General features: G+C 42.8%; 2 protein-coding genes and 1 long non-coding RNA gene across 4 annotated transcripts; all 3 read right to left on the reverse strand.

The window, feature by feature from the left end:
* Positions 1-462: 462 nt before the first annotated feature.
* On the reverse strand, positions 463-12,532 carry LOC124679349. 2 transcript variants are annotated; one of them, XR_006994940.1, is made up of 5 exons: positions 12,135-12,532; positions 10,719-11,434; positions 10,485-10,539; positions 834-1,019; positions 463-712 (listed from the first exon to the last, which is right to left on the reverse strand). It is a non-coding gene; the product is annotated as an uncharacterized LOC124679349 (long non-coding RNA). The 2 variants fall into 2 exon arrangements; XR_006994939.1 differs by lacking the exons at positions 463-712; positions 834-1,019 and having other exon boundaries at positions 7,818-10,539.
* A 3,309-nt stretch (positions 12,533-15,841) lies between these two features.
* On the reverse strand, positions 15,842-16,564 carry LOC124677765 (Bowman-Birk type proteinase inhibitor B5-like). The gene is made up of 2 exons (XM_047213728.1): positions 16,419-16,564; positions 15,842-16,304 (listed from the first exon to the last, which is right to left on the reverse strand). The coding sequence occupies exons 1-2, from the start codon at positions 16,492-16,494 to the stop codon at positions 16,111-16,113; spliced, it is 270 nt and encodes an 89-aa protein (XP_047069684.1). The 5' UTR covers positions 16,495-16,564; the 3' UTR covers positions 15,842-16,110.
* Positions 16,565-24,875: 8,311 nt separating this feature from the next.
* Positions 24,876-26,652, reverse strand: LOC124677512 (probable transcription factor At5g28040). Its single transcript, XM_047213496.1, has one exon. It carries the CDS (start codon positions 26,503-26,505, stop codon positions 25,381-25,383), a length of 1,125 nt encoding a protein of 374 aa, XP_047069452.1. The 5' UTR covers positions 26,506-26,652; the 3' UTR covers positions 24,876-25,380.
* Positions 26,653-26,863: the final 211 nt, after the last annotated feature.

Below are 26,863 nucleotides of genomic sequence, written 5' to 3' on the forward strand. Positions count from 1 at the left end.
TTTGTACACAGTGTGGTTTTTTTTTTTTAGAACACGGTACAACGCAGACGCTCACAAACACGTACGTACAAACACCCTTATGAACGCACGCACGCACACCCTACCCCTATGAGCACCTCCGAGGGACTGAGCCGGCATATCTTGAAGTTGACGAAGTCACCACTGGCGCCTCGTTGTTGACGGGCACGTCACCTACCACTGAAAGCATAGCGCCGGTTAAATCCTGGAATAAATCCAGGTAAATGCAAACACCCATGTCAAGTGTGGTTACTGGCTTCCTCGTGTTCGTTTTTGTCTTCAAAAATACGGTCTCTTTCTTAGGGAGTGTCTAAACATCATCTAGCTGAAAACACAATTCAGCATAAGTCAGATTTTGGCATAGGTACTCCTCATTTACTCATTCCATCCGAGCGCTTCATCCTCATTCAAATCAGTTTCCACTACAAAAAAAAAAACGACTCATTTAATGCATCGCTGTCAATTCAGTTCGGCTTTCTTCTCTAGTTTTTCCAGTCAATACATCACCAAACTCATTTAATTCGCGCCTCTATTAATGACATGGACTAAAAGAAGGGAAAACCCAAATATGCTACATCTGGATGTTTTTTGGGAATTACAAACGAACAACAAATGGATGGGCCTACTATTCCTTGCTAACTCTACCAACGACCACATCATCAGCATCTCTATTCTTCCTCCTCACGCGAAGCACCTTCTTCCCATCAGCGATGGCCACAGCATAGGAAACGAGACGAGGATCAGAAATCAGAGAAAAAAGAGAGATCCACAGGAATAAAAAGAGAGAGATCCACGGTGCAGGGGAATGAGAGAACCTGCATACTGAAGAAGGCAGATCCAGATGGGCAAACTTCTGGATCTCATCCACTCTATGTTGAGGTTCTTCACCCCCGGCACACCTTCTCCTCTACTTTCCAGTACCTCTATCTTCAGCATTGTTGATCTACAAATGAAGCCCCCTTTTAATTGTCTTTATCTCCATAGAAATAGTGGATTGTATTCTGAAACAACACAAAAACCATCATGCTTAAGAGAAGTAAAAGCCCCTAGCCAGGAATCTTATCACTCATGAGTAAAAAGATGAGTAAATTGAATTCTCCACTTGTTGCTTGCTTAGCAGACTACAAATAAGAAAACAAAAAATTGCAATGAACACCAAAAGCTGCCAGCGTCACAGTACTATGGCATGTGCAGATCAGCTGGACTCTTCTGTCCTTTTGTCGATGCAGAATGAGAAACGAGTAATACATGTATAACACATGCATTACAAATAAGAAGAAAAGACCTAACAAGGATACACTGTAAGTACATACAAGAATGCTCAAACATCTCAACACTAGCCTCATATGCATTTTGAATTCTGTACAAAAATCGTGAACACATAAATAAGGGATAATAAAACTCTAAATTCACGCATATCTCTTGTGTTGTAAATCTGAGATATAAGCTCGTGTGTGTCTAAAAGAAACCTGCACCATGATACGTCTCCGACGTATCGATAATTTCTTGTGTTCCATGCCACATTATTGATGTTATCTACATGTTTTATGCACACTTTATGTCATATTCGTGCATTTTCTGGAACTAACCTATTAACAAGATGCCGAAGTGCCAGTTCCTGTTTTCTGCTGTTTTTGGTTTCAGAAATCCTAGTAACGAAATATTCTCGGAATCGGACGAAGTCAACGCCAAAGATCTTAGAATCCCCGGAAGCATCCAGAACACACCAGAGAGGTCAGAGGGGGGCCACAGGCCCACCAAACTATAGGCTGGCGTGGCCAGAGGGGGGGTCGCGCCGCCCTATGGTGTGGGCCCCCCAGAAGCCCTCCTGCGCCGCCTCTTCGCCTATATAAAGCCTCCGTCGCGAAACCCCTGATGCGAAGAACCACGATACGGAAAACCTTCCAGAGCCGCCGCCATCGCGAAGCCAAGATCTGGGGGACAGGAGTCTCCGTTCCGGCACCTCGCCGGAGCGGGGAAGTGCCCCGGAAGGCTTCTCCATCGACACCGCTGCCATCTCCACCGCCATCTTCATCACCGCTGCTCTGCTCCCATGAGGAGGGAGTAGTTCTCCATCGAGGCTCGGGGCTGTACCGGTAGCTATGTGGTTAATCTCTCTCCCATGTACCTCAATACAATGATCTCATGAGCTGCTTTACATGATTGAGATTCATATGAGTTTTGTATCACTACTATCTATGTGCTACTCTAGCAAAGTTATTAAAGTAGTTCTATTCCTCCTGCACGTGTGTAAAGGTGACAGTGTGTGCACCGTGTTAGTACTTGGTTTATGCTATGATCATGATCTCTTGTAGATTGCGAAGTTAACTATTGCTATGATAATATTGATGTGATCTATTCCTCCTACATATGCATGAAGGTGACAGTGTGCATGCTATGCTAGTACTTGGTTTAGTCTTTAGATCTATCTTACACTAAAGGTTACTAAAATATGAGCATTATTGTGGAGCTTGTTAACTCCGGCATTGAGGGTTCGTGTAATCCTACGCAATGTGTTCATCATCCAACAAAAGTGTAGAGTATGCATTTATCTATTCATGTTATGTGATCAATGTTGAGAGTGTCCACTAGTGAAAGTGTAATCCCTAGGCCTTGTTCCTAAATACTGCTGAGTTACTATTGCTTGTTTCTTGTTTCTTGCGTTACTACTGCTGCAATACTACCACCATCAACTACACGCCCGACAAGCTAATTTACGGCACCGTTGCTACTTATTCATACCACCTGTATTTCACTATCTCTTCGCCGAACTAGTACACCTATTTGGTGTGTTGGGGACACAAGAGACTTCTTGCTTTGTGGTTGCGGGGTTGCATGAGAGGGATATCTTTAACCTCTTCCTCCACGAGATCGATAAACCTTGGGTAATCCACTTAAGGGAAACTTCTGCTGCTGTTCTACAAACCTCTGCTCTTGGAGGCCCAACACTGTCTACAAGAATAGAAGCTCCCGTAGACATCAAGCACTTTTCTGGCGCCGTTGCCGGGGAGGGAAGGTAAACGGCACTCACACATTGGCAAGTCCGGCAATTAAGCACTTTTCCTCCCTCGTCAACTACGCGCCAAGCTATTTTCTGGCGCCGTTGCCGGGGAGGAAAGGTAAAAGGCTCTCATACACCGGTCCCAGGTAAAGTACTTTTCTGGCGCCGTTGTGTGTGTGCTCGAAGCTACTTCGTTTAGATCCTGCAATTGCATCTTTTTGTTTCTTGTTTACACTAGTTTGGCATAATGGACAACAATGAGCTTCTTATTCTATTTCCTGATTTAAAACATGGATTGTTTGATGCGAAAATTAAAAAACCTATGAAATCTTATTTGCATGCTTGGTAGTAATATTAGTATGAACGCTTTGAACACCATTGTTGATAATAATATAGAAAGTTCTAAGCTTGGGGAAGCTGGTTTTCATGATCTTTTTAGTCCCCCAAGCATTGAGGAGAAAATTTTCTTTGATTATACTATGCCTCCTACACTTGATGAGAATAATAATGATAGCTACTTTGTTGAATTTGCTCCCACTACAACTAATAAAATTGATTATGCTTATGTGGAGAGTAATAATTTTATGCATGAGACTCATGATAAGAATGCTTTATGTGATAGTTATATTGTTGAGTTTGCTCATGATGCTACTGAAAGTTATTATGAGAGAGGAAAATATGGTTGTAGAAATTTTCATGTTACTAAAATGCCTCTCTATGTGCTGAAATTTTTGAAGCTACACTTGTTTTATCTCCCTATGCTTGTTACTTTGCTCTTCATGAACTTGTTTATTTACAAGATTCCTATGCATAGGAAGCATGTTAGACTTAAATTTGTTTTGAATTTGCCTCTTGATGCTCTCTTTTGCTTCAAATACTATCTCTTGCGAGTGCATCATTAAAGCTGCTTGAGCCCATCTTAATGGCTATAAAGAAAAGAACTTCTTGGGAGATAACCCATGTGTTATTTTGCTACAGTACTTTGTTTTATATTTGTGTCTTGGAAGTTGTTTACTACTGTAGCAACCTCTCCTTATCATGTTTTTGTGCCAAGTAAAGTCTCTATGGTAAAGTTGATGCTAGATTTGGATTGCTTGCTTGCGAAACAGCATTGTCATGTCTGTCACGAATCTGGGTCTAATTCTCTGCAGGTAACTCAGAAAATTATGCCAATTTACGTGAGTGATCCTCGGATATGTACGCAACTTTCATTAGTTTTGAGTTTTTCCATTTGAGCAAGTCTGGTGCCATTTTAAAATTCGTCTTTACGGACTGTTCTGTTTTTGACAGATTCTGCCTTTTATTTCGCATTGCTTCTTTCGCTGTGTTGGGTGGATTTCTTTGATCCATTAATGTCCAGTAGCTTTATGCAATGTCCAGAAGTGTTAAGAATGATTGTGTCACCTCTGAACATGTTAATATTTATTGTCCACTAACCCTCTAATGAGTTTGTTTCGAGTTTGGTGTGGAGGAAGTTTTCAAGGATCAAGAGAGGAGTATGATGTAATATGATCAAGGAGAGTGAAAGCTCTAAGCTTGGGGATGCCCCGGTGGTTCACCCCTGCATATTCTAAGAAGCCCCTTCTTCATCGACAACATTATCAGGTTCCTCCCCTGAAACTATATTTTTATTCCATCACATCTTATGTACTTTACTTGGAGCGTCTGTGTGCTTTTGTTTTTGTTTTTGTTTGAATAAATGCTTGTGTGGGAGAGAGACACGCTCCGCTGGTTCGTATGAACACATGTGTTCTTAGCTCATAATATTCATGGCGAAGTTTCCTCTTCGTTAAATTGTTATATGGTTGGAATTGGAAAATGATACATGTAGTAATTTGCTATAATGTCTTGGGTAATGTGATACTTGGCAATTGTTGTGTTCATGTTTAAGCTCTTGCATCATATGCTTTACACCCATTAATGAAGAAATACATAGAGCATGCTAAAATTTGGTTTGCATAATTGGTCTCTCTAAGGTCTAGATAATTTCTAGTAAGGTGTTTGAACAACAAGGAAGACGATGTATAGTCTTATAATCCTTGTAATATGTCTTTTATGTGAGTTTTGCTGTACTAGTTCATACTTGTGTTTGTTTCAAATAACCTTGCTAGCCTAAACCTTGTATCGAGAGGGAATACTTCTCATGCATCCAAATACTTGAGCCAACCACTATGCCATTTGTGTCCACCATACCTACCTACTACATGGTATTCCCTGCCATTCCAAAGTAAATTGTTTGAGTGCTACCTTTAAACAATTCAAAATTTATCACCTCTGATTTGTGTCAATGTTTTATAGCTCATGAGGAAGTATGTGGTGTTTATCTTTCAATCTTGTTGGGCAACTTTCACCAATGGACTAGTGGCTTCATCCGCTTATCCAATAATTTTGCAAAAAGAGCTGGCAATGGGATTCCCAGTCCCAAATTAATTAACAAAAATAGACACTCCTCCATGGTATGTGATTGTTGGACGGCACCCGAAGGATTCGGTTAGCCATGGCTTGTGTAAGCAAAGGTTGGGAGGAGTGTCATCATAATAAAACTAAAATAAAAAGGCACTCCTTCATGGTATGAGATTGTTGGCAGGCACCCGAGGATTCGGTTAGCCATGGTTTGTGAAAGAAAGGTTGGAAGGAGTGCCATCCAAAAATAAAATAAAATGGGAGCCGCTCTTTGAAGGTTTGTCTGGCAAGGGGGTTAGAGTACCCGCTACCATTCGTTGACAACAACATACACCTCTCAAAACTTTACTTTTATGCTCTCTTTATGTTTTCAAAATCAAAGCCCTAGCACAAATATAGCAATCGATGCTTTCCTCTTCGAAGGACCATTCTTTTACTTTTATTGTTGAGTCAGTTCACCTATTTCCCTCCACCTCAAGAAGCAAACACTTGTGTGAACTTTGCATTGATTCTTACATACTTGCTTATTGCATTTGTTATATTGCTTTGCATTGACAACTATCCATGAGATATACATGTTACAAGTTGAAAGCAACCGCTGAAACTTCATCTTCCATTATGTTGCTTCAATGCCTCTACTTTGAATTATTGCTTTATGAATTAACTCTTATGCAAGACTTATTGATGCTTGTCTTGAAATGCTATTCATGAAAAGTCTTTGCTATATGATTCACCTGTTTACTCATGTCATCACCATTGTTTTGATCGCTGCATCCACTACATATGTTTACAAATAGTATGATCAAGGTTATGATGGCATATCACTTCAGAAATTATCTTTGTTATCGTTTTACCCGCTCGGGACGAAGCGAACTAAGCTTAGGGATGCTGATACGTCTCCGACGTATCGATAATTTCTTGTGTTCCATGCCACATTATTGATGTTATCTACATGTTTTATGCACACTTTATGTCATATTCGTGCATTTTACGGAACTAACCTATTAACAAGATGCCGAAGTGCCGGTTCTCGTTTTCTGCTGTTTTTGGTTTCGAAATCCTAGTAACGAAATATTCTCGGAATCGGACGAAATCAACGCCAAAGATCTTAGAATCCCCGGAAGCATCCGGAACACACCGGAGAGGTCGGAGGGGGCCACAGGCCCGCCAAACTATAGGCCGGCGCGGCCGAGAGGGGGCCGCGCCGCCCTATGGTGTGGGCCCCCGAAGCCCTCTCGCGCGGCCTCTTCGCCTATATAAAGCCTCCGTCGCGAAACCCACGATGCGAAGAACCACGATACGGAAAACCTTCCGGAGCCGCCGCCATCGCGAAGCCAAGATGCGGGGGACAGGAGTCTCCGTTCCGGCACCCTGCCGGAGCGGGGAAGTGCCCCGGAAGGCTTCTCCATCGACACCGCTGCCATCTCCACCGCCATCTTCATCACCGCTCGTCGCTCCCATGAGGAGGGAGTAGTTCTCCATCGAGGCTCGGGGCTGTACCGGTAGCTATGTGGTTAATCTCTCTCCCATGTACCTCAATACAATGATCTCATGAGTCGCTTTACATGATTGAGATTCATATGAGTTTTGTATCACTACTATCTATGTGCTACTCTAGCAAAGTTATTAAAGTAGTTCTATTCCTTCGCACGTGTGTAAAGGTGACGAGTGTGTGCACCGTGTTAGTACTTGGTTTATGCTATGATCATGATCTCTTGTAGATTGCGAAGTTAACTATTGCTATGATAATATTGATGTGATCTATTCCTCCTACATATGCATGAAGGTGACGAGTGTGCATGCTATGCTAGTACTTGGTTTAGTCTTTTGATCTATCTTACACTAAAGGTTACTAAAATATGAGCATTATTGTGGAGCTTGTTAACTCCGGCATTGAGGGTTCGTGTAATCCTACGCAATGTGTTCATCATCCAACAAAAGTGTAGAGTATGCATTTATCTATTACTGTTATGTGATCAATGTTGAGAGTGTCCACTAGTGAAAGTGTAATCCCTAGGCCTTGTTCCTAAATACTGCTCGAGTTACTATTGCTTGTTTCTTCGTTTCATTGCGTTACTACTGTCGCAATACTACCACCATCAACTACACGCCGACAAGCTAATTTACGGCACCGTTGCTACTTATTCATACCACCTGTATTTCACTATCTCTTCGCCGAACTAGTACACCTATTTGGTGTGTTGGGGACACAAGAGACTTCTTGCTTTGTGGTTGCAGGGTTGCATGAGAGGGATATCTTTAACCTCTTCCTCCCTGAGATCGATAAACCTTGGGTAATCCACTTAAGGGAAACTTGCTGCTGTTCTACAAACCTCTGCTCTTGGAGGCCCAACACTGTCTACAAGAATAGAAGCTCCCGTAGACATCACACCACAATGAAAGTGAGATCGGTACAACAAACTTTGAGTTTAGAACCGGGCTCCAGGGTAGCAACTGCAGAATGCAGACACAATGTTAGCAGTGGCGGAGCCAGAACTCCAACCTTGTGTAGTCAATTTAAATCTGTGTAGTCAAATATATGTATTTATGTAAATTTTTAGAAAATTTCTACATAATTTTTCTTTGTATAGTTGAAAAACTGTGTAGTCAAGTGACTACACAGCTAGTGTGTGGCTCCGCCACTGAATGTTAGTGACTAACCTCTCCCCCCTGTGGCCGCTAATCATAAGAAGAAGAATTGAAAGAAAGAGACTCTTAGATCAAATTACTGATAGGAATGAGCTACAAAAATGAGAAAAAGATCAAACTAAAGAGGGGATTATAATAAAATGAGCTTTTTGTTCACAATATGGTAGCAAGCAGCAGGTTCTTTCTGATGGTTGTAGTTGCATACCTGGTTAGAAAATTAATTTCGATGCACTATTGTTCAAGTTTTACTTCCCCCACAGAAGCACTTAACAACTACAACTCACTAGAAGGTGAATCAACATGAGCATTGACAACATACAGTTAGGAAAAATGCTACACCATTACATGTAAGGCTGATAACACCCCCCGCCACTAGGCCCTAACCGGCCTTATTTTTCTAGTGCATTGAAAACAACTAGATGAAAACTAGAAACTGAGGAACACAATGAGTGTAACTAAGTGATAAGATAATGAAGCAACTAGATGTATAAGGTCTCCCCTTTGTATGCCAATGCCATTTTGTAGGCATAATTGAAGAAAAAGACCGAAGTAGTAGACAGCTGAGAGAAAATAAAGAGCAGGAGAGAGCAGTCTTGATAGTATAATCCAAGAATCGGGATATGCTTAGATAGTACAAAAATAGTTCCAGACAGGAAGACATAACACATCACAAAAAAATTATGCACATGCAACCGTTCTGTTTTCTCCATCTCCGTCACTGCTTCTCCGGCTTGCCGTAACTGCAGTTCATGGATCGGTGAGCTTTACTTAATTTTGAATGTGAAAAATGAGCAAACAAAACTTAGAAGAAATTACTGAAAGCCGAAATGAGAAAATTAAAATGAGCTAGATGTTGACCCATGTTGTACATTTTGCAGTTGGAGCTAACACTTCTCCCTCTGTGGAAAGCAGCAGTAGTCAGATTAAGCGTGTGGGGTGAAAAAGTATCGTTTCTGCTTCAATGATCTGCTAGGCTCAAAATTATTTGGCTATCGTGTTTCCTTACACCGTTTTGGCTCTTGAGTGGGCAGGAATTAAGTTAGGGTCAGGTACTTTGTATCTTAGAAATACGATCTACCATGAAACTGTAACTTGCAAAACTAATACCGCCTAGAAAGCTGGATCTTTTGTGGGTTAATTACTGGGACTGATGTCGGCCAACAAAACTGTAACAGAGAGGAATTGAAGAAAATACTGAGCTAATAATGAAGACTATGAAAATGAGGTGAGCTAATGAAAGACTAAAACTGAAAAATAAGAGACTGAGGAATGAGAGAAGGTCCTATGCATGGACTGAGAAACAAGATTAAGAGACTGAAGAAACTAAGAAAAAGAGAAATAAGAATGAATTAAACAAACACAGAAAGGACCTAACCAGAGACTGAACAAAGTAAAATGAAGAACTGAGACAGAGAGGAACTGAAGAAAAGACTGAGAAAATAATAATAAAACTGAGAACAAGTGATAGAGACAGAGAATGATAAGACTGAGATAATGAAGAGAAACTGAAGAAATTAATAACAAATTAAACTGAGGAATGAGAAAATAATGAAGAACTAAATATTAAGAAAAAAATGAAACCTAAGACCTGAGACCTAAGAACTGAGAAAAATGAGATAAATTATAGGACTAAGTGACAAAGATAAGGAAAATGAGAGAAGAGGAATGAGAGAATTAAGAGAAAATAAAATAAAATTATTTAAATGATACCGATAATGAGATCAGCAGAGTTCTTCACGTATGTAATTTTTGCTAATTTACCAAAAAATATTCCCATGCATATTTCAGGGATATGCTCACAAGGATATGCATCATCAATTGATATCCAAGATGAGTTCTTCACACAAGTAGGTGATAACAGAAAAAATGGAGATTCATACGAGTATACAATTAGCTAATGATCGGATTGCAGGAAGGATTCGCATACACTGGTTTGCTTCTTGGTGCTATAAATGATACTGCAACATATCAAAAGGACTACGCACAGGTAATTTTTAACCTATTATTTTTGTAAAACATATTTGCTGAAAAAAACCAAATGAAACAAAAGTCTACTGACCAAAATATATCGTTTATAAAATATGCAGGTACCAGCTCATGCTTTACTTCATATAGATGGAAAAACAGATGATGACAATCAAGGTTCATGTACTACATCTCTTCAACAAGAAAAAGACAATTCATGGGACCTAAGCATGTTTTACGACATGCAGCTAGACCAGGACATTCTCTTGATTATTAAGAACATTTTTCATTATTTAATATAGTTTTCATACATTAACAAAGTGCTGACCAATAAAAAATGATAACATGCATGCAGGTTACTAGATCTGAGGGTGTGGAACAAGGACATCAAATAAGTAAAAGAAATGCAATGGCTAAATCAGAGAACAACACAAGTTCTGGAGAATACCATGATGGCCCGTCCACGAGCACAACCAATGGAAATGCCAGCCCAAGTGATGTCACTGCAGAAGGGCGGAAGGAGATTACTGAAGATGATATAAAAATATTTCTAGCAAATGAGAAGTTAACTGCTGAGGGGGTTCAAAACGAAGAGAATTCAAACAATGAGAGTGACAGCCAGTTGAAACCTAAGGTTGGAATGCAGTTTGAAACAAGAGAGGAGGTTCAAAAGTTCTTCAACCTGTATGCTTACAATGTTGGCTTCTCAGTCAGCTGTGTTTCATCTTACCATACTGCAAGCAAACGAAGAAACAATGAGGTAATAAGATTTACTATGAAATGTAACAAGTATGGAAAAAACACAGAAGTAGAAAATGAGCAGATTGTAGCACAAATACAAAGCACGGTAATAGCTAAGACATATTGCAAAGTAGAAATGGTGGTGAGTGAAAGAAACGGCTTGTGGCGAATCACAACTCTACACCTTTTGCACAACCATGAACTATGCCCGCAGAGCAGATTCTGCAGGTCACATATATACATGTCTCAAGCTGAACAAGAGATGATACAAACTATGAAACATTGCAATTTGCCTACTCGGGACATGTTTGCAGTGTTGACGTTTATAAGAGGCATGGCACAACTACCATACAACGAAAGAAAGGTCAGCAACTACAGCACCATCATAAACAGGGAGGTGACAATGTCCTATATAATTTTAAAACTTCAATATAAAAATAACGAAAGCAATAAGAATCATAAAAAGAAAAGAAGCCAAGAAAAAATATGAGAAATTCCAAAAAGGGAAGAGTAATAACTCCTAGATCATCACTAGACGAGCTGAGTTCATCATGACAGTCAGCATTTGATGAAAGATAATCAGACACATCACCCAAATGAGAATAAACACGATGCCCATTCCCACAAAGCATATGCCAGTTGTCGCTGATACGATGCCTACATACAAAACACAAGCACCCATGAGCACATAAAAAACATAAAACACAGTAAAATGACTAGATTCTAAAAAGAAGCAGGAATGAGTGCAATTAAATAAAAATATTTAGCACTTCATATGAAAAAACAGAAACAAAAAAAAACCCTTAAAACATAAAATGAGCCAAAAGTTAATAGCCAAAGTTGCACTATCCTATAAGTTAAAAAAGAATGTCATAATGATTGACGGAGGGTGATAACCAAAGTTGCGCTGTCCTACAATTTAACATCTAGAACACAAAAACCATAGATTCTACAAGAGAGCAAAAGACAGAACAAGAATTGTAGATTATATCTATTGTGGACCACAGTGTGGAGTTGCAATTGAAAATCGAAAGTCCTTTACATAAAGCCAAAACGACCTATAATCCTTATTATATATTCAAAATAAGAACAAAACGCCTAGCTAAAGCAGATTCTACTAGTACAATGAAACAAAGTAATACTTTGCATACGCCAAACCATGTATATTATGTTAGCTCCGATTTCCCCTTGATGTACAGAAAACATTACTTGCCATAGACAATCCGCATAGCTGCAGAATGGCATTACAAACAAAAGAAAAAGGCATGCAGAATATTATGAAAAACATCCAAAGCACGGGCACTCAATACAGTCAATGAAAAGATGTTTTAGAGGGAAAGAAGAATCTGAAAATCACCTAATTATTGACCATCTTATACAGCAACAGCACCAGCCACCTCGCTAGTACCGAAACTGCTATCATTCAGTCCATGCACCTTGACACTAACATAAATACCACTAACAGGAACAACAAAAGTATAAACATTAGGTCTATTCAGACTATTGAAGAAAACTATAAGAAAATTCAATTTAATGACAATAAACAAGATGTCACCGCAAACCCAACGCTCTCTACACACAAATAGATTACAAACTAAAATGAAGCCATACATAGGCTAACACCTTATCTAATGCTATGATTTATATAAAATGATTTATGGCCTAAGAAAAATGGAAGAACGCTGAAGCATGATTATGAGAAATGATTCTATGCTAGTGGTAATCCGTAATTAGGCTTGTATTAGTATGCGTCGATTGGACGGCCAGCACGCAAGGGAGAAGCGTGCGCGCACGCTCGGCAGCAGACACGGGCACGCGGAATCATGTGAGGCACGCACCGAGAAAACGTGTGCCTCGTGGTAGGCAGACAGAGATCTCAGCTATCAAGAAATAATGCTAACCAGCGTCAGAGATTAGATGCAAGTAGGATATTCGTCATCTGAGAACCATGGGTACATGAAAATTTTGAATGAAGATCTACATAGGAGCCACCAACAGACGCATACACGTGAATCAAAATGAAATTGACTAACAAAATAAGGGGAAGAACACTGAAGCATGATTATGAGAAATGGTGCTATGCTAGTAGTAATCCATAATTAGGCTTGTATCATTCAGCTGTTACTCCACCATCGGGAGTAGAAGATCTGCATAGGAGCCACCAATAGACGCACACAAGTGAACCAAAATGAAATTGACTAACAAAATAAGTGGAAAACAACATCTATCTGAATCGCAAAAGAACAAAATAACATCTATATCATGGGGGACGCACACACGAGAATATCATCACATCAAAACAAGCCAAAATCCATGTATAAGCGTTCACCCTTTCAGCGAAGAACAACAAAATATACACCAGATCTACAAGTTTCTGATGCGAAAACAAACAGGCAGGGGCGCGCGGGCACAACCACAAAGAAACATACCAATCATGCCGGCGACGAAGGCTCCTACCGCCCCCTCGAAACGATGGTTTCTCGTTCAAAGCTTCTCCATGGAGGAAACCACCTCCTCTGCCTCCACGCACACCCATCCTTCCGCAACAAAATATAGTAGGAGAAACACAGGGAGGAGAAACGACCGGAATCCTCCCAGCACGCCGCGGCGGAACCAGGCCCTCCGCCCCGTACGAGTCTACCACCACCTCGACTCCGCCTCTCGTCCCCAAATTTCTCTCCGCTGAGGCCGCGACAGAGGAAAGGATGGGGAAAGTGGAGCTAACTACAGACAAGAGAGCACGAACCCCGAAATTCAAAATGAAGGGACTAAAAAATAAACCGGACAACAAACAAGAAAACCGGAAAGTAACAGCGCGTGGGGGATGATCGGACTTGCGTCAAGATATGTGCGAGAGATGAAAGCAACGGACAGCAATGTGACTTGGAACGAATTGTGTTTTCAGCTAGCTGAAAAATAGGAAATGTGCTTTTTTAACAACAAAGCCGGTCGCTTTGATTCAACGGATTCCAAAACATAGAAATAGAATAATAACATGTGATTCTTATGTCACACATCTATTGAATCCTAGGGTATAGTGTAGTGTTTACGATGTTGGATTTATAGCATAGAGAAAACAGGTGATTTTTTTCCTGAAAGATTGAGTGGATGCAAAAAAAAAATCTTAAAATGTAATGAAAACAAATACTCCCTCCGTCCATTAATAGATGTCCAGTGGTTCGTCTAAATTTGGATGTATCTATGCCTAAAAAAAGTCTAGATACATTCGAATTTAGATAAATTTTTAACATCTAAAAATGGACAGAGGTAGTACTTAAGAACAGATTCTATAGAACAAAATCAAACCACTCACATGGTAAACTTGCTATGATTTCCAATCTTCAAAAAAAAAACAAGATCATGATTCTTTGGAAACTATCTTAGTGGAGTGTTGATTTTGCTGAACTCTTGTGTTGTATAGTTTGAACCTCCAAAAAACTCCGCAATTAAGTAAACTCACGAAAATCCTCGTGTAAAGACACAATGTATTATTTCCTCCGTTTTAGAATAAGTGTTGCATCTTCTTAGATATAGATGTATCTACACATTAAAAAATATGTAGATACATATGTATCTATACAAAGCTACGACACTTATTTAAAACGGGTAGTACAAAACTAGTACGTGTTTTGAATGTGAACCCAGAGGGTTAAATCAATGACAACTTTGGATTATCGTGTAGGAGATAATGAAGTATGCCATATCTAGAAATCTAAAGTGCCAGCATCACAAATGGTGCACTAGGAAGAGTGAGTTTGATTCTTGGCTCTCTCTTGACTAAAAGTAGTGTCACTCTAGCCGCTTGATGGTGTACTTAAATGAATGGTAGGGACTGAGAGGTAGTTAAATGGTTGTTCACAACAATTGGATGGGTGTTTAGAAAATTAGGTAACATTGATCCACAAGAGTCAAGTTCTTTGACCATGACCATTGGATGGATGTTCTGAAAATTAGATAACACTGATCCACAAGAGTAAATTCTTTGACCATGACCATTGAATGGGGAATTATGAAACTGGGTAAAGAATTTTCATGGCTCAGATTGCAAGTATTGCAGACTAATTTGTATTTTTATGCCATGTACCGCAATATAAATTTTTGACCGTCTCTAACATTTAATCTGCATGATGCTTAAATGCTTTATTTTTCTTTATTTAGATATCTAATATTTATGTACACCCTATGTAATCCATATGATGTAAACTTTACGAATCTGAAATTTTGAAATAAACGGTTGTGTGTATCGATTGATGCATATCTCGGCTTCGCTTCCCATTTTGAAAAAAAAAAACACAAAGTCGGCAACTAGCATTCCCATCTATCAGAGGGAAAAGAGAATTGGCAACTAGCTTGTTCCCCATGATGCTGAAATTCCAACTCGGCTCTCGAGCTCCCCAGCACCCAGGTGAATTCCAAGAAATAGGCAAAAGTTTTATTTTTTATATATTTTGGAGCAATAAACATGTTCACGTGCAATTTTTCAAGGTGAAACGATATCTATGGTGCTCTGCAGAAATTTTTGAGAAACAAAATAGGTGCTCTAACAAAGGTTTTAAAAATGGTAGTTTAGAGCAACAACAAAAATACGAGAATGTTTGTTGCCAAAAAAAACTTTAGTTTTGTATGAAATTTTCAAACATGTGTGTTGCCAAAAAAAAAACAGAAACACCATTCCTTTATGAAATCTGCAACGTACACAAAACACTTGAACATGTTTGTTTCCAAAAAAGTTTTGATATTTTTTGAAACATTTTGCAATTTGTGTTTGAATTTTCTGCTCATGCAGGTTCAGATGAACTCTGGGCCAAAAACTCCGCTCTTTCCTATCTAGACCACTTGTTAGTTCCAGTGATCTGGTATCTCAATAAACCCGCCAATATGCAAACAATGGATGCCATATCAGAGACATAGAGTAAACAATTCATGCACATTTCGCAAAAAAAATAGCACATCAACTGCTTGTTGGTTTTTTTTTTTGTGGGTGCTCATCAAGCATGCGGCTGGATAATGCACATCCATTGTTAAGTGGACTGATTTTCGTCTTACTAAGCAGAGATACACAAATAACAATATAGGTAGTGTTTATTCATCTTATTAAGCAGAGACGATACACAAATCACAACAGGTTTGTTTTATTGACGGAGGAGAGGACACAACACACAGCTGATAGGCAAGCGATAACAACATTTCTCGAGAGAGAGAATAGGCAAGCAATAACGCGGACGACGACATATTGTCGGCACGCACAATACGATGACTCTGCTCATCTCATCTGAGCTTTATTTTTGGCGGAGTATATGTATCTTCATGTCGTCGTCCAGAGCTTGGACCGATCAGTACTTCTTGCAGGGTCCCCCGCAGGTGCCGTCGACGGTGGCCTTCATGTCAGCGCACCTGAACGTCTGGGGGTTAGTCGTCACCACGCGGCACGCCGAGCAGCCAGTGGGGCACTGGGGGTGGGGGTCGTCGCAGACGTCGACGCCGGAGAAGGACCTGCAGTTGTCGCAGCAGGGCGGGAAGTAGTCGGCTGCACGCATGACAATGGCACCATCACATCAGTTCGTCGCTCAAGCTTAAGAACTCTCACTAGCATATGAAGAACTTGGTTCAGGAACAGATAGTATGAATAAGGCGACGTTACCGTTGACGTGTGAGAGGATCCCCATGACCAGGACGGCCTGGAGAACGAGGATCGCCACGAGCTTGGTGTTCTTCATCGTTGCCTCGAAGCTTTTCGAGTGAGCAAAGCTCTCTGTGTTGTCCTGTCTAGCTGGGGAATGCTTTATGTTGTAGTAGTTTGTTGATGGCCAAAGGGGCTAGCAGCTCTCTCTATATATAGGAGTCGATTCGGCAACTTGATTGGCAAATCTGCCACAGTTGAGAGGCTGCGATCGGGTTGGTGGGGAGATAATGATGTTTGACTACTGCTGGCTTGGAAATTTAGACTTGTATACTCTTGTTCCTTTTTTTCTTCACATGCGGCTTGGATTGTTTGACAGGCATCTCTCATGTCCAGCACACAACAGCACACGGGCGTACGAATTTGGATCTTGACAACAAATATAAGTTGTCGAAATCAGTGGGTAGGATATGCTCTGATGTGGAGGAAGAGTACATCTTTCGAACTCCGCGCCACGGGATTCACACTACTAAACCACATGAGACGCATAACTGATCGAAGACGGTCCCTTTAGCATTTGGTTGCATCACAATTTCACATCAACAGTCCACTCACATGAATGCAGAAGCTAACACTGGCTGGATACATAAATAACTAGTACAAGTAAAGTATTTTAACCTCATGGAAGATGAGCACTATTGTCATTAAAGTGCTGACAAGTTAATCGACAATCCTGAATCCTCTGAAATTATCTCCGTAACTGAAGGGCAGAAAGGTAAGAGCAACTCTACCATATCATCTAAAAGGGACTATTCCCTACAAAACTGCCAATTTAAAGGCTCAAAACTCACTCTAGCAGAAAAGTTTCTTCTAAAAGCCCCCACTCCAGCACTGTGAGTGATCAGGGTCCACCGAAGAGATCGAGGTTAAGCACCTCGTCCTCTTTCGAAGAATGAGACGATAGGATGAGTGCAGGCAGGGGTCAGCGGAGCGGAGGAAGCTCATTGGCATCAGAGAGAAGCTCAACGAGTTGATGAATGCAAGCAAGGGTATAGGGATAGCGGCTGAAGTTTTGCAAATGAATTAAGTTGGAATTGGCCGAGAAGAGGCAACCAGAAAAGTCTGAATGCTATTAAACTTGTGATTTTGACCATGGAAAGTCTGAATTATATTGATGCAAAACTATAGTTGTAGCATAGTTTATATACACAAATATGTAAGATACAGAGAGTTCTTTTTTCAAATCAGTGTTTTTTTTCTTCACTGGCGGCTTGGATTGTTTGACAGGCATCTCTTTCAGGTCCAGCACACATCAGCACACGTGCGTACCGATTTGGATCTTGACAACAAATACTCCGTATAAGTTGTTCAAATCAGTGGTCGGATATGCTCTGCTGTGGAGAGTACATCTTTCGAACTCGGCGCCACGGATTCACACTACTAAACCATATAATGAGACCCACAACGGATCGAAGACGGTTCCTTGGCTTTTGGTTAGAGCAGGTCTAACAGACCCCTTAAAAGCCCCAACCCCGTAAAATAACCGCCGATATACGGGGTAGAGCTCTACCCGGCCGTCTAGCAGACCCCGTAAATCAGCTCCCGGTATCGAATTTTTACAGTTTTGGGTACGGGCGGCTCCTCGCCCCTTACAAGTACGGGGTGGGAGGCTGAATACGAGGCGAACCCCCTAGTCGTGGCGGGCTGAATTTTCGGAAATCAAGCGTTCATCGCGTCGCTCGCGGCCGGGGCGGCGTCGCGCGACGGGGCCGTGGCGGCCGGAGGCCGGTGCATGGCATGGCGCGATGAGCAGCAGCAGGCCGTGGCGGGCGGGGCGGCCGGAGGCCCGGGCGTCGCGGGGCGGCCGAGGCGTCGCGAGGCCGGAGCGAGGCGGGGCCGGGGCGTCGCGGGGCGGCCGGAGCGGGCCGGAGCGTGGCGGGCGGGGCCGGGCGTCGCGGGGGCGGCCGGAGCGGGAGACGAGGCGGCCGGGCCGTGGCGAGGCGTGGCGGGCGAGGCGGCCAGGCCATGGCGGGCGAGGGCGGCCGGCGGCGTGCGCGGGCGGGGCGGCCGGAGCGGAGACGCGATTTGGCCATGGCTGCGAGTGCCCACGTGTGGAAGAAGAAGAGAAGGAAGATGAGGAAAGAAAAGAAATTAATTTGGCATATTCTTGGAATATGCTTTTTTACCGTTTAGGGATACGAGGTCATAGCTAGCCGTCGAAGTTTTGGCCGGCGAAAACTGGATACAGGGCCCTCTACTCGCGTTTTAAGGGGCGAAAAAATACGGGGCCTGTTAGACATGCTCTTACATCACAATTTTCACATCAAAAGTCCACTGGAAGGAATTTAGAAGCCAACACTGGATGGATACATCAATAACTAAGTTAACCACGAGTGAAGTATTTTAATTTCGAGGAAGATGAGCACCATTGTGATTAAAAGGTAGACAAGTTAATGGGCAATCCTCTGAAAGTACCACCAAGCTATCTGCGATACGCAGGGTTGAAAGGTAAGAAGAACACTACCATGCCATCTAAAAGGGCACATTCCCTATAAAAGCTGCCAATATGAAGGACGGGTGGCAGAAAACTCACTCTAGCAGAAAAGCTTCATCTAAAAGTCCCCACTCGAGCACAGTGAGAAGTGGAAGGAGCTACTCGGCCTACTCCTGCTGCGGAAGATTAGTTGGAAATTGGCTGGCTTTGGCCGCCGAATGGAACCAACTACCTGAAATTTTTCTCGCGCCAACAATGCAGCAAACTGAATAGTTCGGCCCAAAATCCACGTATATGTAACATTTGGCGAAGCGATGAGGGTTTTCTGCAAAAAAAGTTGGGCTCAAGCATTTTTGCCGTATCTTTTTGGCTCGGTACCGCATGTTGGCGGTTATCTTCTACTTTCCAACCGGATGCGGTATCTGATATAGATGATCTACAGGGCAACCCAAACACAGGAGGAGGAGGTTCGGGGGGCAACGCATGCAAGGCATGATGATCTTTGGAGACCGGCTATGTTGCTTTTTATTTGCTCATGTTTGTTCATGCACTTGTTCTATGTCTGGTCATGCATTTGGATCTCAAAATACGTTTAATTTTGAACATTTGAAATATCATTTGAATTTGAAGGCAAATATAATTGTTGCTCTTAGATTGATTTGATCCCGCGTTGGGATTATATAGTACAAGAAGATTTAGCTGCTAAGGCAAATAGATTACAAATAAGGTAGGACTCTTTGAGTCGGTTTGCTCTAGACGTGTCCTAACCATACAAGTCTAACACCCCCCGCAGTCGGAGCGGGAGCACCGCGGACGTTCAGGCTGGAGCGGAACTCGGTGAAGATAGTCGATGGCAACCCTTTGATGAAGATATCAGCATACTGCGAGGATGTGGGAACATGGAGAACACGGACATCACCAAAGGCTACACGCTCTCGAACAAAATGAAGAACAATCTCCACATGCTTAGTGCGTTGATGTTGAACTGGATTCGTCGAAAGGTAGACGGCGGAGATGTTGTCGCAGTAGACCACAGTGGCTCGCTGAAGTGGGCGACGGAGCTCGGAAAGGAGCTGGCGTAACCAACATGCTTCAGCGACTGCATTAGCGACTCCACGATATTCTGCCTCCACGCTCGATCGGGAGACAGTTTGTTGGCGCTTAGATGACCAAGAGATCAGATTGTCGCCAAGAAAAACCCCATACCTAGAAGTCGACTTGCGAGTGTCGGGGCATCCAGCCCAATCGGCATCAGTATAAGCAGTAAGTGATGTTGGTGACGAGTGATGTAGCTGCAGGCCATAGTGGACGGTGCCGCGAATGTACCGAAGAATCCGCTTGACCGCATTAAGATGCGGCTCACGTGGGTCGTGCATGTACAAGCAGACCTGCTGAACGGCATAGGCGACGTCCGGGCGGGTGAAGGATCAGATTGTTATTATATTATACAATGTTCATATTGCAAATTTTGTATTTTATTGATGCGAATTGAGAATAATAGTATAGTTTGTATACACACATCTCACTGAAGAAATCATCCCCTAAAATGATGCAACGTGAGAAATAGAGAACTTATTTTGAAGGATGCGGCTTTAGAGGATCCCAAAAAGTTGTAGTCACAACATCCCCTAAAATGGTTATAGAGAATCATCTAAAAGAAGAATGATGCAACTCTCCTAAAATGCAAAGACCAGATTCAAACCCGGCTTGGCGTTTGAATTTAAAATTTTGAAATATGCATTCGAAATGTTACTATATTATTGATGTTGACACTGTGTAGTTTGAATTATAATTATGAAAAACTAGAGTTGTGGGATAATTTAATACACATATATGTGAGAAATATAGAATTTATTCTAGAGGATACAATATTACAGGATGCGGAAAAGTTGCAGCCACAACATCTTATAAAATGGTTTTAGAGAATCATCTAATCCTCTAAAAATAATGATGCAACTCTCCTAAGATTTCAAGTACAAGAATTCGAACTCGAGTAGGCGGAAGGCATCAGGCCAACGGTAAGCAGAACTCTTGTGATGGAAAGGTGGAACAAGCATTCACAACACTGATACACGCGCACTATCACTGAAGAAACACAGATTCCAGTAGAACAGAGAATGTGAAGTCTACACATTAGAGATACTAGGAAACATACCCGTGCGTTGCACGGGAGCGTTACAACTATTCCAAACAAAATCATGTGCAGTATTTGAAAATGAAAATTGTACAACTTAAATATTTTATTAGACCATCTCCAACGGCAGCTGTATTTCACCGCGTGTGAGAAATAACCGCCAGTTTACCACGGGCGAGGGCTATTCGCACGCTCCAGCAGAGGCGAGAAATGCGCGCGATGAGAATTATTTTTCGCGGGCGAGAAAAGGTTGCATCACGCGAAACTTCCAGTGTGCTCTCGCGCGCTCTATACAAGCGACGTGGGCGACACGACAACCGCGCGGAAATCCCCCCCGCACGCCACGTCTTTTCGCCTCCGCCACGCGTCTGCACGCCACCACCATCGCGCCGAGTGGGCTCTCCCGGCTTCCGCGGTGTCCGCGACCGCGAAAACGGCACCTTCACGCCGAGATCCGTGCGGGAGGCTACCGCGTGCCGCTCGGAAGCTGGCCGAGCGTGCACCAGGTGGCGCGAGCATACGATGATGCGGCATGGCGCTTATGCCGGCCCCTCCGCGACATAAACTTCGATGACGTTTCATGTCGCGAGGAGGTGGAAATGTTCGCCAGCGAGCCACGGCTCCTGATACGCGAGTAGCGCCGCCTCGTCGGCACCGAGGAGAGCGAGCGTGCCATGCAAGCCTAGAAGACGGCTTTCCCCGAGGAAGTTATCGCGGACGCCAAGTTTTGGGCCCAGAAGAAGGCCAAGCACTAAATTAGTTTATTAAAGCTTTTTTTCAAAAAATCCATCTATCTATTTATAATCATCAATAGCAGTACAAGAAAACCTAAAAGTAATAACAATTATAAAACCGAAGTGTAGACAACGATTTCTCCCGTGAATTTTTCCTTCCACGAGGCTCTCTTTTTGATTGTGGCTTGGCTCTCTATCCCTTCCTCTCTCATCGTGTCTAGTTTTCGGAGGCGGCTCCATGGTAATCTTGCGTATAAGTTGGCTGGGCAAAGTAAAAGGGAGCGAGGTGGGACTATCTAAACACAAAAATCCAAACGTATTATGTAGCTACGGTACATTTTACATGGCCCGGATGGTGTGGTTCGACATGGCCCAGGGACAGTTCCGTGCTGGTGCGGCCCACATCAAGCGACCGAGCGATCGACCACTGCCTCGCGAGTAGGCCATTCATTGCCTTGTTTGCCAATTCCTGTAAATCCAAGGGTTTTTGTGCAAAACAGACGAACAGATAAGATGATTGAGGTCAATTGACCTTCTCTCGTGTGGTTCCTGGTCGGGGGATTTCCCCATTTGAGCGTTGCCGCGAGCGATGGCGGAGGGCCGCCACAGGAAGGGTGCCGCGCAGGTGGGCGCTTGCCACCAAGATCAGGCCGCGTTGGATTCCGCCGGGAGAGGCCACACACGCAGGCAGGCGCTGCCGCGGGAGCTCCAGGTCGCGGCGCAGCCGCGCCGCTCCATCCGTTCGGAAATAAGTCTGTGTCTAGACGCATTTCAGTGTACTGTGTACAACTCTCCTAAGATTTCAAGTACAAGGTTTCGAACTCGAGTAGGCTGAAGGCATCAGGCGAAATGCATCTAGACACAGACTTATTTCGGTGTCTAGATACATATCGTTTATTTCCAAACCGAGGTTGTATTATTAAGCGGTACATCACTGGACCTAAATTTCAATACTTCGCCCTCTAACAACATCACATTGTACTATCATATTGGGTTTAGTGCATAAATGAAAGGTAAATTGCTGACAAATTTTCCACCCTAGCCTCCAAATTTGATACACAGAACAAACTCTGATATTCAGAAGAGCAATGTGCATGTGACTGAGTAAAAACTCTGTACTTATAGTTGGCCAAAAGGAGCTTAATGCAAATGGTGCCACAAAAAAGTAATTTTCAAGTCATCTTGTATGCAAATATTGAGTACTTCCCGGTCTTCGCGAATAAACAGGATCATGAAATGTAATCAAACAAAAGTCAAACTACCGCCTGTTTAGCCTGCCACTCTATCATTCTTTCACGCTGACACACAAATTAAGCACTGGTGGCCGTATCAAACTACCTTGTACCCATTACCCAATCATTTATATTCACAGCCAGTCCCAGAACCTACAATTGATGTCATATAGAAGAGTTGAATTGGTGAAACGCCGAAAGTCTGAATCTACAACAATCCTGAGAACTGAATTAAAATTATTTAAGATTTCTATCAGGGGCCTTACTGGCCGCTCAAAGCACCTCCACAGAAAAAAGAAACACCTACAATCCTAGGAGTACATTACAAAGAAATAAATTGCAGCTAAATATTCTAGAACGCTGAGAGGTGGCCGCAGCGCTCTGGGACTCGGGAAGGTTAACTTGGGGTTGTTCCTTCTCTCAAACATTTCATTTCACAATGAAACACTGTAGCCTCTTTTCTCATTCATACTTATAACATATATACACTGAAAGCTACAAAACACTGTAGGAACGCAACAGCCAGCAGAAAACATCGCACATCCAGATATCATTATAAACTGGCAGTAATTAACAAGTCAGCAACTAGCATTTCTAGTTCTTGTATTCCCCAATGCTCAAGACTCTTCCTTAGCTTTGGTACTTGACAATTTCACAGCACTAATTCAATGAGAGGAATACAGAAGCTAACCATGGCTGGCATAAACTATAAACTAAGTACTTTACACTTCTCGGAAAATGAGAACTGCTATGATTGGAAGGTAGATAAGGTGATCAACTTTCTGAAAGTACCATCATATTAACTTGTGACTGAACTGTAGACAATGTACTCAACATTTTAATGATTGATAAGTAGAAAAAGATAATCAATATACTGATATTGTGTACTCTGACAGAAGCAATCCAAATTCACAGAGCAATAGACCTACATTTCCGTAATTCACTCTATAACAGCAACACACTGTATTATAAAGGTCTCAAAAAACAAAACATCACGTTGTGTACCATATTGAGTTTAACACATGAATGGTAGGTTTACTGTCAAATGTGCTGCCCCCTAAATCTGATGCACGCAAGGAATTCTTGTTTTCCTAGTGGCAATGTATGTCACTGATCAATAAGCAATAACTATGTTCTTATATCTTGACCTTATTCCAACAGGGCAAATAAAGGGAGAAGTTTTCCAAATCATCTCGTACACAGATATTAACTAATATTCAACCTTCACCAAAATAAACTAGGATCCTGAATCATGATCAAATACAGGTTAAAGTATCACCTGTTTAGCCTATCACCACTGTCATTCTCTCATGCTGAACCTATATAATCCCTGTCATATAAACTACATTGCACGGAATAGAGAATACAGTACTGAAGATGAAATGCTGAAACTACAACACTCTGTAACATAACAAATTAATTGAAAGATTCAGAATTTCTATCAACAGACTTAACTGGACACTCAAAGCATAACACTTCCACAGATAAAAAGAAACACCTACATTATACAGAAATAAACTGCAGCTAAATATCACATGAACAACTTTCTGAAGTACCGTCAAATGTGCTGCCCTGCACCTAATTCTGATGCACACAAGGAACTCTGATTTTCATAATGCCAATGTATGTCACTGAGCAATAAGAAACACCCTCTGTTCTTATACGTTGACATTATTCCAATAGGAGAATTAAAGGGAGAAGTAACTTCCAAATCATCCGGTACAAAGATAGTAACAAACAGTCAACCTTCACAACAAAAACAGGGTCATGAATTCTCTCATGCATACAAGTTAAACTATCACCTATTCCAATAGGAGAATTAAAGGGAGAAGTAACTTCCAAATCATCTGGTTCACAGATATTAACAAACATATAACCGTCACAACAAAAACAGGGTCATGAATTCTGATCAAATACAAGTTAAACTATCACCTGTTTAGCATATCACTACTGTCATTCTCTCATGCTGAACCAAAAATTAAACACTAGTTTATCCTATATAATCCCTGTCATATAAACTACATTGCACAAACTAGAGAATACAGTACAGAAGGTGAAATGCTGAAACTAGAACACTCTGTAACCTAACAAATGAATTGAAAGATTCAGAATTTTCATCAGCAGACCTAACTGGCCATTCAAAGCATAACACTTAAACACAGATAAAAAGAAACACCTACATTATACAGAAATAAACCACGGCTAAATATCAGATGAACAATTAGAACCAGAAATAAACTAGTTGCAAACCCCAATCCTGTTAACAATATTCTTTTATGAACGAAAATCTGCAAAAAAAGAAGAAGAGGAAAACCTAAACATTTACCCTGAGAACTGCAGCAATAATCCTATGACAAGAGTCACCTTATCAGATCCTAATTTAAAAGCCTCAAGTCTCAGGTGTGGAGGACTTGAGCTCCTCAAGCGCCGCCTTCACCTGGTCCTGCAGCAGTTCGATCCGCTTCAAGTACACCTCCAGCTCTAGAATTCGTTGATTTCTCCATTTCTCGCCATCCATGGGCAACCCAAGCGGTGGCTCGGGCAGTTTCATACCGAACGGGTTGGATCCAGCATGTATCACTGCATGAATCATCTCCTTAAACAGAGGTGTCAGACAGTTCTTGTCAACATCAACAACCCCTGACTGAGGTGACATGAGCGGAAATCTGAGAGGCTCTGATCCCTCCATGGTCACCGTCAAAGGCATTGGAGTCTGTGGCAGTGCTGGCAGCGAATCATCTATCTTGACAGGGATTGACACAGGCACCTGCACTGGTTGAGGGGGGTGCACCAGAATGGTGGCAGGGACAGGGGCAGGGGCATTGGAGTCTGAGGAGCGTCTTCGGCGGCGCTGCCGGCCTGAGCCTGAGGGGGACTTGACTTCCCCATTCCCGTTGGGGCTGGTGATCGCAGGGACGGCTGTGGCGGCAACCGCGGCTGCGGCAACAACAGCTTCTTCGTCGTCGGAGTCGGCCGAGGGGTCCTTGCCGTGCTTATTGGCGGGGCGCCAGATGTTGCGCGCGATCTCGAAAATGGCCTGCTCGTGCGGGGAGCGGAAGGAGAAGGCGGCGCCGGAGCCGCGGAGGCGGGAGACGCAGTTGCGGTACTTGCGCTTGAGGCGGCGGAGCTTCTCGACGAGCTGGCTCTTGGAGAAGTCGAGCTGGAGGCGGCGGCGCATGTCCTCGTAGAAGGGGTCCGTGTCGTACTGGTGCGACGCGAACGCCGTGCCGCGCGCGGCGGTGAACTCCGCGAAGCCGCGGAGGATCACGATCTCGTCCTCCTCCGTCCAGAGGCGCTGGAAGAGGGGCCGCCGCTCGCCGCCGGACGAGGCCTGGCCGCCCGCGGGGAGCAGGGCGGTGGCGGAGGAGGAGGTGGGGTCGGGGAGGCCCGGATCGGGCGGCTCGAGAAACGGCGCGTCAGTAAAGTCGCCGTCTTCCGAGTAGTCGTCGCCGTCCGCGTCCGGGAAAGACAGAGCGGCGACGGCGGCCGACGGGCCACCGCCGGCAGGAAGCATTTGGCCGGCCGGAGATGGGATTTGGGAGGGATTAGGGCTCCGAGCGCGGATTTCTCGGGGATTGGGATCGTGGGGGGCTGGATTTCGCCCCCAATTTTGGGTCGTCGCAAAAAACGCACAGGAGGAATTCCTCAGTTCTACTTCTACTACAGCTATTGGCCTATTGCATTCATGTGCCTCCAAAATTTGGCACTTTGCATGTTTTGCCCCGTCTTATACAGTGTTCAGGTTTGCATTTTCTCATGTCTGCAAAATGTTCACACTAATGTAATAATTTGTTCACATGGTGCAAAAATGTATTGTTTATTCTTTAAAGTACAAAAAAGAAAATTCTTGCATGGATCGCAATGTTGGATCA

Source organism: Lolium rigidum, chromosome 7 (assembly GCF_022539505.1).
Source record: "Lolium rigidum isolate FL_2022 chromosome 7, APGP_CSIRO_Lrig_0.1, whole genome shotgun sequence".
NCBI classification, from domain to species: Eukaryota; Viridiplantae; Streptophyta; class Magnoliopsida; order Poales; family Poaceae; genus Lolium; species Lolium rigidum.